The 16332-nt window shown below is 32.9% G+C and overlaps 1 protein-coding gene across 1 annotated transcript in view; it reads left to right on the top strand.

Moving 5' to 3' along the window:
• Positions 1-16332, top strand: part of LOC106458032 (sodium- and chloride-dependent GABA transporter 1-like) — an 81046-nt gene that overhangs the window by 41243 nt on the left and 23471 nt on the right. Inside the window, exons 4-8 of the mRNA XM_022384163.1 lie at positions 10037-10169; positions 10628-10762; positions 11787-11890; positions 15536-15660; positions 16103-16215. Of these exons, the coding sequence (XP_022239871.1) occupies positions 10037-10169; positions 10628-10762; positions 11787-11890; positions 15536-15660; positions 16103-16215 (610 nt within the window). The remainder of the gene's footprint in view (positions 1-10036; positions 10170-10627; positions 10763-11786; positions 11891-15535; positions 15661-16102; positions 16216-16332) is intronic.

The following is a 16332-nucleotide window of genomic DNA, read 5'->3' as shown; positions in this document are numbered from 1 at the left end:
CAAACTAATAATAGATACTGTTTTTGGTGTGTCGCGTTGGTTGTATTTATAGGCGTGTGGGGAGTTTCTCGAAAATTCAGTTTTTCGTAACAATACGATGCTATCATTAGCGTCCACGTACACACATATATTTTTGATTCTTACACTCGAGAATCTACTACAACTTTAGAGAATAGGCGGGAGTTTTGCAATACATATTTAACAGTATACTTTATGTACATTTCTAAATATAAATTAAATTCAAACAAACATCGATATTAAAATAAATGCATAATAATAAATCCGTCACACGTTCGAATCCCCGTCACACCCTTTCAGCCGTGGAGGCGTTATGGTGTGACGGTCAGTCCCACTATTCGTTGATAAAAGAGTAGCCCAAGAGTTGGCGGTGGGTGGTGATGACTAGGTGCCTTCCCTCTAGTCTTACGCTGCTAAATTAGGGACGGCTAGCGCAGATAGCCTTCATGTAGTTTTGCGTGAAATTCATAACAAACAAACATAACATAATTACAAAACCGATCACGTCATTAACTGGAATCAACTGTAAATATAAGACAACGAGAAACATTGGAAAACTAGGAAACTCAAATAAACTTTTTCTATATTAAGAACCGTAAATCAAGTCTCAACTACGACGAAATTTAGGCCCCTATCCTGTTACAAGACTATAAACCCGTGTCCAAATAGCTTAACTTCAGGTCAACTATGACTATATTATGGTATTTCCCGACTGGAGCTCTGTCCTACAGCTACGCTTTCGTCACTCTCAATCCCACTCAGCTTTTTCAGCTCACAACTCCAGCTGCGTTTCCACCTTATAAAGTTCGAAGAATTCGAAGAGACATTTTTCTGAACATCCCCGATTGCGTTGAGTCCTAAACATTACAGTTTAGGATTAACCGTTTTTTAATCAAAATTACTACCATGTTTATTGGATTGGATTGAAATAACTTAGGAGGTACAAACGCAGCTTCTCCTGACGTTTGAGACACTTCGCCAAGTGAGTCTAGCAACAAACATGTTTCTAATCAAAAACTCCACCCCTGTTAGTCCAAAATGTTTCATATTCAAGTGCCATATAAATTCAATCTATGAAGTGGGGTGAAAAGAAAAACAAAAAAAATTCTGCCCACCTTTGGCTATCCTTTAGGCCCTGAAGGGGCCTGAAAACTATTTTAACTTAGATAACTACCACGGATTGGACGGGCGAACAGTTTAAGCCACTCTTTGGAAGAGAACGCATTTCCAGTCTCTCTTACACGCTTCTTCACTCGCTTGAACTCAGCAAACCACTAAAAAAATTAAAAACATAGTTAAGTCCCCCGAGTTTTATTTATTTACACAAGCCAATGAAGGGAGTGAAGATAAACTTAAACTAATTTCTGACCACCCCTTGGTTATAAAACCTAAATAACTAACAGGATTGGAACAATTTATAATGATTACGATCTATGCTAGCAGCTCAAAAAGTAGTTAATTCGATATTAATCCTCTAGATTTGGAATTGCCCGATCGGCTATTTTGTATTAGCCAAAAATTTTACAGTCGGGTGACTGGTTTTGCCAGTAACCCTAAAGGACGAACATGTTTACTGACGTGGATTCGAAACCGCGACCTTCAGATTGTGAGTTGAGCGCCCTAACCAATAGGCCATGCCAAGTCTAGATTCAGTACAGTAACAACACCTTTCAAGTAAACTCTTCTGAACTTTCTCTCAAGCAAGAATGCAATATGGGCTTCCCGTGAGTAATTATTTCTTCATGTACACGAATGTATGAATGCTTCTACTTGTTCAGCACATCAGGTAATTAAACTTAACAATGAAAGTAGACCTGATACTGCTTTCAGTACGTTAGAAATTCTGTGAAATGCCATATGAAATTTGTAACAACTATAAATACTAGAAGCTCGAATTAAGTAGTCTACAATGAAAGCTTCATCTAATATGTTCTAATGATATATTAGTGTTCGGTCAAACATTTCAATATGTTTTGGAAAATCTGAAGATACGATTCCAAAGCTTAGAAAAAGTAGGTCTGAATTGTGTATTAATGTAACAAGAAGAAGAAATTCATAAACGTTCCGTTTGTACTGACAATCTATCAAGTGAATCAATTGAAGTCGAGGAACTTAAGTGCATATGTAGTACAGAAGTTCATAATCGACGCAAGGTACAAGAGAAACTACTTTTTCACTACTATTTCCTGCAGAGACATTAGCGTGCACTAGGACATACCTAATGGCCCCAAAGGCTATGATGCAGTAAATTATGTGAACATAGCCTACTTATGAAAATGATCTTATTGGCTACATTGCCATAAGAGTGATGAACAATTGTGCTGTATATGCTGTTTTTTGCTGATCAAAAGAATGACATCTATTGTTCTGTATATTTATCAATCATGGATTGTGCTGAGGCGATAATTGGCCAAACATTTTCATATCATTTTGTGCGACTAGCACAGATTTATATCAGTTTTCATTTTTACGGAATGATCCAGCGATATATCTATAACAATCCATTCCCTGATCATTCCATTGCACTAGTTTGTTTTGGCTGTTTTTGTTTCTTTCTCAGTATCTACACAGATCAAGGAACAAACTTTAATAGTTCTCTGTTTGCATAAGTATGTCACATAATAGAGGTGGTGAAAACTGAAACTTAAACCTTCCATCCTCAGCTGCTCAAACTGTCAAGTAAGTGCTTGTAAAGCGTATAAACTCTAAACAGACTGACTGGGCTGTTATTTACTTTCCACCTCTTTCGCATATAGAGCAGCAGATGCTCCTCAAACTTACAGCACAGATAGTAAATTTTGTATCTTTATGTTTAATAACAAGACACTCAAAAGACGCTTGATTAATTAAGAATCTATATACTCTATACATATAATGGACATCCAACAAATGGCAGTGGATATCGATAAGTAGACGTAAGTATGTGTTTAGCGGTTACAAATAATTATCAATAATGTATTCGTGCAAACAGATGGTTGTGAAAAAAAAAACTTTCAAAGAAAAAGCAGGTTTGGTCATGGTGTGTGCCAATATAGAAGTAAACCATTGGATCTGGTTTAACTGGATCATGCCTCACATTTCAAGTATACGAAGCGTTGAGTTTGTTATATGAAAATGATTTGGAATATGAAAATCAGCAAGTCGCATGACTACCACAGGTGGTATATAGTCGCAGTAGAATGTTATGTATCCGGACTACATTTTGACATTGTTTGACATAAGGTAGGGGGCGTAATGCCATCAACAGTCCTTTCCAGCACAAATTACTCATATACTTAAATCATAAAAATCTGTTTAAATCGAGGATTTAGAATTTATAAGATGAGGATATCCCTTTTACTTAATTAATGCCATTTAAAAAAGTAATATGGATCAATATGCCATGATTCGGTTTTAGGTCTTCTTTATAGAATGTCTGGTATTTTATTCACTTGACTGGGGTCTCGAATCAACTAACTATTTGATTACTTTTAAGAGATGTTAGTGTCTTTTATGCTAGATTGACTGAGTGTATTATCAGACAGGTGACTGTAAAATAATTATTTTATTATTTTTTAAAGTATGTGGTCCATATCATATTTGTTCTTGCTGTTCAATTTTATCTCATGGCATTTGTCTTTGGCATGATGGGCTATTGCAGATATTCAGAATGGTATTAACGAATTTTGGATGTCTATTGGGCTCTAGATTTCCAACATTTTTTAACAATGGATACTCTGAACACTTGATAAAGAAGAAAATATAGAAGATACATACTGCTCCCAGTGGTACAGCGATATGTCTGTGGACTTATAATGCTAGAAACCGGGTTTTGATACCCGTGGTGGGCAGAGCACAGGTAGCCCATTATGTAGCCTTGTGCTTAATTACAAACAAACAAACGAATAAATAGAGAGAAAATTAAAATAATATAGTCATGTTTCTCGTGTCAGAGGTCTTTTTTAAAGTATAGATATGTAGTTAGAACAGTATTAAAAAGCCACAATACAATATGATCACAGTTAGGTACACCAAACCATCTTTAAAAAAATGTACAGAGGAAAACATAATTTGAAACATACCCTGTAAATGTGGATTATATTAAATTAAAGAAACAGAAAGATAAAACTTGTTTTTGTGATTTGTTTTTGTTCCTACTTCCTAACTCATTTGGTTCAGAGAGTTGAATGCATTAATCAAAATAATTTTGAATGTGCAAATCAACAAGTCACATGTCATACACAGATACAGTAAAATGCATGTTATGTATTACAATTTCGAATGGTCTGAGACCGAGCTAAATGATATTTTAAATTTAGTAGTTAAATATTTGCCGATGTACGTATCAATGTAATAGTTCTGGTAACGATTACTGTCAGGTTTGTGTCTATTGTTACGTTTTAGAATTTCAAATAGTCTCAAATTGAGTTAACTTGTAATTTAGATTTAGTAGTTAAATATTTGCCGATATATCTCCAATTTATGATATTTGCCAACAAGATTGATACACACAGTTTCTTTTTTAATACAAATATATTTTAATACACAAACAATAATACCATTCACAATACAGTTATTACAAATAGTTATTACACATAATGATTTATATACAAAGATTTTACAATAGAAATTCTTATGTTTAATTATAACGTGCTGAAAAGTGAAGGAAAAAAGTGTTAAAGCTGACTTTAGAGAATGAGGTCTGCCATGACCCCTTTAATATACCTGGATAAAAAACCATTAGCAGCTGATATATGGATTGGAAAGTTTTTTTTGGGGAGTAGCGAAGGATCCACCACTACTTTAGGCTCTCATGGATGACAGCAATTGCTGAGAAGAGAAAAAAATATATGTCTGTCTGGCAGAAAATTGTTCTGAGTTGGGAAAACACTAAGGAAACTTAGGGAAAGTTCTGCTTAAAACAACGTGTTTAAGAGCCAAGAAGAATATCTGAAGATCTTAAGACAAAGCTCTCCACTGATAAAACATTAAAGAAGAGCTTCAAAGCACCCATTATGTTATAGATCACAATCCCAGAATCTATGCCGATATGGCCAGGACAATGAAAATATATGCCACACACGTAAATCAGAATATCCAGATACAACAGACTTAGATAGGGGAACAAATAATAAATTCTAGATGTGCAACACACTCTTCCCACCGCTAATACCACTGGATTAAATCTGTAAGCTATAGTGTGCTTGTACGCTGATTAAGGACACCATGTAATAATTGTTGGGAGCCTCCACCATGACCATGAGGACAAATAAGAGCATCCACAGGAGTGGAAGATGTCACAGAGGCTGGAATACAACCTTCGGAAAGAGTTAGATCAAGCCCAAAGGGCTTAAAACTTCATTTTAGCCATCTATAACGCAGATGAGATGGTTCTTTATTCAACCATGTAAGATCCAAACATTTTGTATATCACAGCTTTATTTGCACATAAAACTAAATAGGCAAGATCCTGACCATTAAATATACATATACCCATGATTCTAGTGGTTCAAATGTGACTTAACTTTATTAATTAAGGTTTTACTAACGAGAATTTCAATTTTTATATCAAAACAAAAGAGACTCAATGCATTTATATTGCATTTTAATTTTATTTGTTATATTCCCTCTCTGTTTTGGCTAGGAATATCATAGTCATCAAAATATTGCACTGCAGATCATAAGATTCATGGTATGAGCTATGATATGTTGTTGAAAACAGTGTGTATTTTCAGCTGTGGAGTGTTAACTGGTTAAAATTAGCCTTGTAGGTGGCTGATGCTACTGTCCATTTGCCCTACCTCTGGTAAACAGTTCTAACTTAGGTATGGCTGCACCTGAACCTTTGGGTTTCTAACATGACCACTTAGCCCTTTCTTCACGTGTTTATATTAAAAATACCAAATAATAGTTCTCTGTGTTTTAATTCTGTAATAATCCAAAATTTGTCAGTATAGGCAACAATATGAATCATGTGGTACCTCTAGATAAACTGTTTTTCTCAACAGTTTTGGTTGCATCTTTTCTAATGAGAGGTTTGAACAGAAATTGTTGTGCAGAATAAGTATGTATTTTCTTGGTTTTCACTGGGTTAATGTTCTAAATAGTGTTACTGTCTATAAACTTGGCTTGCTCTCTTTGCATCACAAAATAAATAATTTCTAGCAGAATTCAACCAAGTTAAGACTTTCAGATGAAAAAGAGTCGAGATTAGCACTGGGAAATGCCCTCATTGAGAAAATGGAAAACTCTGCAATAACAAAGTTTGGTTAAGGAATCAAAATTTCTCTCTCTTACCTTGTTCTGTGGTACTTTGAGATAAACTGTATTCCTCGATGCTTTCTGTAGTCTCTAGTAAACCTGTATCTTCTTGGTTTTGACTGAATTAAAGAAAAAGATAGGACACAATATTATGAACACAATGAAAGAATTTTTATTTCGAACACAAAAAATCAAGAAAAAAATAAGGTTTCATTGAATTAAAGCTGAAAGAGATCTAGATGTATCTGAATAAACTGTTTCAGACAGATAGAGCATAGCATTATATTGAAGAACCTATTACGCCACCCTTCTCTGTGTGCATGTGTTATCCAGATTACTCATCGCCATTCCTATATCAAAATAAAGGACGAGGTATTACCTCACCTTCTAATGGAAAATATTCTGCTCATCTTGTATAATATGTTCTAATTCATATCATTCTTTCCCATGAGAAAGCACTTGATACACAGAGAAATGGACAGAACAACAGGTAACTAGGGTGAAATAAATGTGGTCATATTACTTGACAAATACTCTGCTTTTCAACCTATATACATTTGTATGTTGGAAAATTTTGAAATATTGAATGTGAACTTTAAATGTTCACATTACTAAATAAATGAGACAGCAAACTTATAGTATGCCCACATACTATAACCATATCCTTCTATTAACATTGTAATTTAGAAAGTGTAAGTTTACATAAAGTTTCAGAAAACCTAAGGTGATAAGATTTGTAGAATTTTGGGCTTGTCACATGCATATTAGGTTTGGTTAAATGACTTAAATTAACTGTGAATGAAGCATTTGATAAATAATATGATTGTTTCATTGTAAGCCATTGGGTGATCTTTAGATTAGAAATAAGCTTTAATATCTGGAAAGGATATTCTTGTTTTTATAAAAAGAGTGATCTTAGAGTATCTAAAAGAATTTATGCATATAGTTATATTTTCAATTTCCCCCCAGTGCTACGGTTGTACGTTTAATTCTCTAGATGCAAAAAATCTGGTTTCGATACATGTAATGGGGAGAGCACAGATAGCCCATTTTAGAACATAAGTTTTGGTTTTTAATTTTCTCATTTTTGATTTTTCGTATTTACAATTTATGAAATCTTTAGCTAAGTGAAGCCCCCCAGTAGCACAGCGGTATGTCTGCGGACTTGCAACAGTAGAATCCGGGTTTTGATACCGGTGGTGGGCAGAGCATAGATAGCCCATTGTGTAGCTTTGGGCTTAATTACAAACAAATAAAAAATAAAGCTAAGTGAATGGCTATCGGTGTAACTAGAATAAACTATGTTTAATGTTTGTTTGTTTCTATTAGGCTAGCTGGAAAAGGCTTCCATAGTTAGTACTATTTATAAGCTATCTAAAATAGCTATGTGCGTTATTCTGTTCTTTCTTGGTATAGTCAGTGTAAATTAGAATGGTATGTTTGGGCCAGGTAAGGTAATGACATGCTTTTGTGTGCTAGACACTTAAATTTGAGTCGTGAATGTTCAGTTTTGTTTAGAGGGTTATGATTTTAACTTTCATTGTGGCCTGACTTGTTTTGAATAATGTGTTTTGATAAGTAATTTTTAGTTAAACCTGTATTTAATGTTATGATTTTGGTTATTATATTTTAATATAAATTTGATGTTAATTTATATATAGATGCTAGTTTGTATAGTGTATAATGTATGCAAAGTGTTATTTCTGACACGATAAGGTTGGTGTTAAGAAAAACTTATTTTTCTATCAAAATGCTAGTAATGTGTAGGATTAAATGCAGTGATATATTTAATTTACCATCTATTATTGTCACGTCTGAATTATTATCCAGTGAAAAGCAACGCTTCAATTGCTTTAAAAAATACTTAGAAATTCCTAAGTGTTATCACTGAACTTTCAAAAGAAACTCACCAATACTAAACTGTTTATTTAATTCTGGATTCAAGTTTTTGATGGCCACGATATCTTTGATTCGTAAAGAATAGTCATTTTCAGCAGTTCCAATAGCTGCAAACTGTTTGTCATTTCAGTGATTATCGAGCAGTTTAAAACGAGCTTCCTTTTAAAGTGCAATGAGTGAAAGTAAAGAAAAAGGTATCATGACATATCAACCACACTAAAACTGCCATATCCAACGCCGTTAATCTGTTAAGTCTAAGTCCATTTAACTGTTAACAATTACTTCCTCTTCAGTAATGCTAATTGTTAATTGTTTTTTGTGCATCCACTGTGTTGGGTAATGGTGAAAATCCCAGATTCACGATGTCACTAAACCAAATGGGATCCTATATTAGATGTAGTTCTTGTCCCTAAGAGTTGACCAAAGAAACTATTGGAAGATACGGTGCCCAATACCATTACCCTCCCTACTTCTAACATTGAGTGCAGAAATCTTAGTATATCTCTACATTATTATTTTTAACTTTTTTGTCGTCTACTTCAACTTTATTGGGAGCTAAAGAAGGTTGGCACACGAATGTTGAAGGGGGGGGGGAGTCCGAATATGAAGGAGATATAGTATTATCTCTTGTGTTAGCATTTCACATACGTGGGGGTATTTTTTCTTGGAAGCTGGCTATCGAGTAGCATGGAACTAAATGACATAATATGATTGCCTGGTGTTCTTTAAATAATTTCATAGGTAGTTGCTGTTGGCTTCTGAATGGATAGACTGCTGGAAAGCATAGCACTTCGGCCAAGTTTCAGCATTCTTGCGTTTGTCCTCATCAGAACTGATTGAAGCAAGCACAAGAGTGCCAGAAATATTTCCTAAGTTCAGGGTTTTCTTCACGTATTCTGTCCATTTATGAACGAACACACAGCAAAGTTGGCTGATTTTTTTCGCGTCATACTAACTCTGGTGTTGAAATGTGCTAATTTTCTTTCAGAAGGAGACCGAATGCGACGCCAGAGTTGAAAGATTGATTGTACTAGAAATGGTTATTTTGTTAACATCATTCTGAATTTTTAAGCTGATAGTGTTATTTCTAAATTTTCATGGTGTTACCTTTGTCTGTAGGAAACCTATATCTCATTATTCTTATTGTTGTTATCTATTACATCTTGTGTTATATTTCACATAAATATGTAAATGAAATGTCCATATTTATTGTCAGAATACGATATAAATGATCTTCCTACAAATTTATATCCTCAAACCCTTGAACGGTCTTGTGCTTTAAATGTGTATAAAACCGAGAAGTCAATGTATATTATGTGTAACGCCTAAGCCATTCATTAACTGTTTTTTTTCTCATAATACTCTTTATTTTCCATTTGTTCATGATGTTTGATATTAATTTCTATGTGTCTATTCCAGTTTAATTGCATCCGAAGAAGAAGATATGACCATGAATATAAGCTTGAAACGTTTATTACAAAAGAGTAAGAAAATGTCATTCTTTAACTGAGGTTTTACTTATCACTGAGCAATGGAAATACTCTAGACTCAAGATTTCGTACCAGTTCCACTTAGTCCTGGTTGACAAAAACTGAAAATACAGCACAATAATTGGCCAGAAAAGTCTCGTTCGCGCAAATTGACATTTTTTTTTCCAAGCAATTCTGTTCAAGTTTTGATCAACATACTGTCACCGATATAATATTTTTTCTGATTTTTCTTTGCAGGTTTGAAGTAGAAAGTAACTTTTATGACACAAAAATGAGCACAGAAGCAAACTAGAATATCTAATATTTGCTTTTGTTTAATATTCCCAGGAAAATAACAAAGGAAAAATAATAATTTAAAATTTAGTAATAAGCAATCCTTTTAATTTTAGGCGCAACGTTCTGCAGATTACCCATGGTTTGGAAGAACCAGGCGATATACGTTGGCAGTTAGCTATCACTCTTGCTGTAGCTTGGGTCATATGTTACTTCTGCATTTGGAAAGGCGTCAAGTGGACTGGAAAGGTACGCCAATAAAGTTTATTCTAACTTCAAGTTCAGTCCTCCGAACAGATATTCTGAACGAGAAAACTGAGTTCTATAAATTCTTATGGCTATATTTCACAGATTTCATATTGAGCAAATATGTTATGTTAATTTGTTTATAGTAGGTAGTTGAAGACCTTTTGAAACGATTCATAAGATAATTGCTACTCTATAAGTTAACAATGAGACATTTTCGGGGGTGCAATAAGGTTTTGTTTTCAGTATGCCAACTAAATTATGAGTACGCACATTTATAAGAAAAGCAGTTTTGAAATTTATTAAAAATCTAAAATAAGTAACTGTGAAAGGAACAAATTATTCTTGTAAATCTATTAACTGATACAAATGATGCATGTGACATACTAGCTCTAAGTATTCCTATTTGAAATATTTTGTGATTTATGTATTCCATGTTTTACTTGAATACATTTTTGTAGGTGGTGTATTTCACAGCTTTATTCCCCTATTTTCTGCTTTTCATACTTCTCATCCGAGGATTAACTTTACCAGGATCAGGTGAAGGAATCAAGTTCTACGTCATGCCCAAAATGGACAAGCTTTTGGATTCCACTGTATGCAAACTCCTGAAACTTAATTCAATAAAGATGAAGTATATTTTAGATTAAAATATATGTTAAGGAATATAAACCAAATCAAATGATTATGTCATATTTTTGTTAAATCTCATAATTTGGGAATAAAATCTTTAGAGATTATAGAATTCACTAAACATTCAAAAATTATTAACAAACAGGAAACTACAACACGCAGCACTCGGTAGTTAATGTAAGTTATAAGGCGTAAAAGAAGTACACAAAAAAGACGAGTTGCAAAGTTGTATTCACATTTAAATACTGAGAAATAAAATATTTCATGTTCACTAAAATTTTATTTTCAAACAACTAGACGAAGAACAAATAGTATATGTAGGTTGGACACAATAAACTAGAAAAAACCTACCCTAATAGTGCAAGGGAATGTGGCCCACTTAGTTATGGGGATACATTGTGTAAGTGCTTAAACGCGCAATGACTCAAATAATAATAATAACACAACTAACACTCACAATCTGTAACTAATTGTGGGATGATTATTGCTCATTATGAAAGGGAGAGGCAATAAAAGAAAAAGGAGTTACTTAAAACAGACGCTCCCTAGCCTGCAGACTTACAACACTAGAAACCGGGTTTCGATACTCGTGGTGGGCAGAGCACAGATAGCCCATTGTGTAGCTTTGTGCTTTACTTGAAACAAACAAACTTAAAACACACCAATGGGGGTGACAAGTGAAGCTTCCCTCAGCAACGTAAAAAATAACTCAGATTATTAGGTCAGTATTCATAACTAATTAAAAAACCAATAACGTAGTGCAGCACTCAACCTGTGTGTATAAGTATATATATATATATATGTAGTCTTCACTAAACGTTTAATTCAGTAAAAAATTTGAATAAATTATTTTGTAGACCAATCCAAATGGAAACATATTTAGATTAATAAAGCATTGCTATTTTCTAAACAGCAACTACAAATAATATTTGTAATGTTGATTAAAAGTCAGAAGAAATAATACAACGAATAGGTTCTACTGCATAGGTATGGATCGATGCTGCCACCCAGATCTTCTTTTCTTATGGACTTGGTTTAGGCTCACTCATTGCTTTGGGCAGTTACAACAAGTACCATAACAACGTTTACAAGTAAGAAATAATTACCCTCAGAATAGTTTAAAACTATGTTAAGTAAAATAGTATATAATGTGTAATTATATCCTGTTATGTTAAAATCTATATTCTTGCTAATATTTTCTAAACCATTTTATTTTTGAGATAACAAATATAATCCAATTGATTGCTGACATAGAACATAATTAAAGAAAGCATTACTATTTATTTTTTTACTATAGGAATATGAATGATAGTTAAGTGTTTATTTTCCTGAAGCTGAATAGTTAACTATTCGAAAGCGCTCGAGTTTTGGGTCTTAGTTTAAGTTTATTACACTTTATATGTGATCCTTTGTGCTAACTCTTTTATCAAGATAGGAATTTTAAGATAGCCAAACATTGTAGGGTTTGAGTTTTTGTTCAAAACAATTTTGTGCAATCGCTAATAACTTGAGTTATACATTCAGTAGTTATAAAATACATTGAATTCCCAAATACACATTAAAATGGAATAGTTTTCTTCTATTACGGCAATCGACATTGTATTTATGTTATGAATTTATATTATAAATCTTAATATTACCTAACCCTTTTCATATTTAATAAAACAATGAAAACTTTTAAAGCTTTTTCTTCTCAGCTTATAAAGCGAAATCTATTTGTACGTAAAGTGAAAAAAAAGATAACTATGACTTAAAACACTTATGAATGTAAGGTGTTAATATTTTTGTGAAATATACTTAGTAATATTGAACGTAAGTTTCTAATGTGATGATCTATAAGGTTAATCAATAAATATGCAGATAGGTTACGTAGGTAAAAGCCTAGCTGTTTGAAATGGTTAACAGCGGAATCATTATCATACTGTATTCTGGTAGACATAGCAGATATGGTATTTACTTTGACAAACAATGTGGTATGTCAACTATTTATTGAAATCATACTGTATTCTGGTAGACATAGCAGATATGGTATTTACTTTGACAAACAAGGTGATATGTCAACTATTTATTGAAATCATACTGTATTCTGGTAGACATAGCAGATATGGTATTTACTTTGACAAACAATGTGGTATGTCAACTATTTATTGAAATCATACTGTATTCTGGTAGACATAGCAGATATGGTATTTACTTTGACAAACAATGTGGTATGTCAACTATTTATTGAAACCTGTGCAAATGCTTTCGTTGAAGCTCGGAATTTTATTTTGTTTTCTTTCCGAATTTTGATAGAATATTGCAAAACATTACTTGCTAATGAAGTTCCATTATCGTTCATTTAACTAGCTTTTGTATGAACAAAAAACATATACTTCTTGGTATATGCTATGCCGAGAAGTATCAACTTTCACGATGTCAGTTATTGATCGCGTGTCGTGGGAACGACAATAATGATAGATATAAGATTGTAAGGTCGTTGTATATATTAAATTGTATTATCATATTGTTAGTTAACAATGTTATACGTGAACACATTTAATGGAATGATTGATTTATATATATATATATTAAAAGTATTTCTTGTCGCTGCTTTAACATAGGCTTAAGAAACTCCCAAACTACACAAACCAGATTGTTCATTAAGACTCATAATGTCGACCTAAGAATCATTTAGCTACAACCTACGTTGATACATATCGTGGGAATTTTCCACATATTTAATATCTGCAGGCTGCCTTTAACTTCAGAACTATTCTAGATCAATTAAACCAAAAAGACTTAATACTTAGTTTCCACATAGTCCCCTTTTCACTAACGCTCTAACCACAGAAGCCTGTAACATAGCTTTAGAACTTTACAACCAACCCAGCGATACATATCTCTAGTAACCAACTAGCAACTCTTCTAGAATTTACTATATCAAAATCTAATTTCATGTCCAACAACCAAAACTACATACAAACACTTGGTTTAAGCATGGACAATCCGGTGTCACTAATTCTAGCAAATATTATTATGACAAAGATTGAATCTCGAACTATCAGTTCAGCTGTACGCCCACTATTATACTGATATAGATATGTAGACGACACATTTGCCGGATTCACATTTACAGAGCAAGCACGTAGCTTTTTCGACAATATTAACTCCATACACCCAAATATTAAGCTTCAGCGAATACGAAAAAGATAAGCAACTGACATTTCTAAGCCTCAATATCACAAAAACAGATAAGCAGCTCAAAACAAAAATCCACAGGAAAAACTATTCTTACTGAACTCTAGGTACTTGCAACTCGACAAATGAAAATATTTAAAAACCTAATAAACACAGCCATAAAACTTTGCTCTCCTGACAATCTTAATGAAGGAGTTAACCAACTAAAACAACAACATCAGTGTGAATATATTTCTTCCAAAAACTGTAGAAATAATTTTACCCAAGAACCTTAACCAACAACATAATAGACAGCCAATCAACAATCCGATATTCAATGAAACAACTAATAACAAAACACTACACTGCTGCATATTTTACTATCCCAGACAAAATAGCTAACATTTGGAAAAACTTATAACCAAATATAACATTCCAGTAAGCACTAAAAGCATCCAAAAACCAGGAACCAAACTAAAATCTATACTGTGTACAAACTACCCTGCCAAACATAATAATAAAATTATTTATAAAATGCAATGCAGCACAAGCCGTAAAATGGAAAATAGTTTCAGTGGGCGATAAACAAAATCCAAAAAACATCTTCCCATGTTTTGGAACACCTCAACTCAAATGAACACAATATAAACATAGAAAACACTAACATATTGAACAGAGAAACAAATGCAGATAAACGAATACTAAAGAAATGCTTATAATATGATAAGTTAAACTTACAATAAACCAGCACCAAGAAAAATGTACATATATATATTAATTATTTCATTAAATGTATTCACTTAAGATATGACACTGTTGAATATCAAATCAATAATACAATTAAATATAGACAACACCTCCTACAATCTTATATCTATAATTCATGTCGTCTCCACCAGACATAATCAATAATAGTCACTTTTTCAAAATCATTCTTAACCTGATGATGAACTAATTAGCTCGAAACGTTGTTACTTGTACTGCGTTTTTAAATAAAAGTTCGTTAATACCAATATCAGCCATCTCTGCTATAGGTGTAGCAACTTCGATTAAATTATGGACTTTGGACTTAGCGTGACCTGGTGGTTAGAGTGTCGGACTATAGATCCGGGAGTCTATGGTTTGCGTCCCGTTGTCGAAAAAATATCGATAAAAATTGCGCTTCGTACTTTGCGGTTGCGGGTATGTTATAAAAGTGACAGCCAAATCCCAGTATTCGATTAGAGTTGACCAGGAGTTGAAGGGGGTAATTGTTGACTAACTGTTTCCCTCTAGGAATGGCTTGTGCATCAAACTGTTATCCAGCTTTACGCGATAAAACAACACCACCAATTATAAAGTTTTGTATGAACAAAGTGACAGTGTTTAAGTTAATATTTATATTCTCTGAAAGTAGAATATTTTGTGAACAGCATTTGAAGGCGATAAGAAACAAAGATTGTTTTATAATATACATTGATTTTTCGTTTGCTTAATGTTTTTATTAAACTTGACAAATAAAAATGTTATAAATATGGGACAAAGAGCGTAGCATAATTTGCATATATCAATTTTATAATTTAACGTTATTATTCCAGAGATGCTCTCATCGTTTCGTGTATTAACAGTGGGACTTCCATGTTCTCTGGTTTTGTAATATTTTCCGTTATTGGATTTATGGCACACGAACAACAAAAACCCATAGAACAGGTTGCTGCTTCAGGTGAGTAATATTATGTTAAACAGTTTGAAAATTATATTTTTCTAAAAACAGCTAACGTTAGTTTATACCTTTTCTGATTACCTACTAAATATGCTAGAAACTAAAAGTTGAAATACTATCCTACGAAAACGTATTTCGTATGAAGAAACAATTTATAGGTAAAATTACTGGATATAAGAAACTTTTATGATTCGAAAATACACCAAAATATTACCTTTAACATCACCATGTGAATAAAATCTGTTGAATGCAATATTAAGCATAATTTTAACCTAATTAAAAACAAAATCCTCAGTAAAGAATTACGTTTTGTATTCATGAGTTCATCTTTCTATTTATTTTACAACTATATTTTAGTGGAGTTCCATATTTCCTTGACATTAATACGATTAACTATTAATTTAATTGCTATTATTACAATAATATTTAATATTTATTCCAGGTCCCGGTCTTGCTTTCCTAGCCTACCCGTCAGCAACCCTGAAGTTGCCCATTTCTCCTCTTTGGGCTGTTCTGTTCTTTCTAATGATAATGATGCTTGGACTCGATAGTCAGGTAATATGTGTTACATACTTATCAAATTATTTGACAAGTCTTCCGGTCAGAAAATCTTTAGAGTAAATAAACAGAGTAAAGGAAAACAAATTGCTATTGTGTATTCAAGATGATTTT

The sequence above is a fragment of the Limulus polyphemus genome, unplaced genomic scaffold (genome assembly GCF_000517525.1).
Source record: "Limulus polyphemus unplaced genomic scaffold, Limulus_polyphemus-2.1.2 Scaffold406, whole genome shotgun sequence".
Lineage (NCBI taxonomy): Eukaryota > Metazoa > Arthropoda > Merostomata > Xiphosura > Limulidae > Limulus > Limulus polyphemus.
This window is presented reverse-complemented; position numbering and strand designations above follow the sequence as displayed.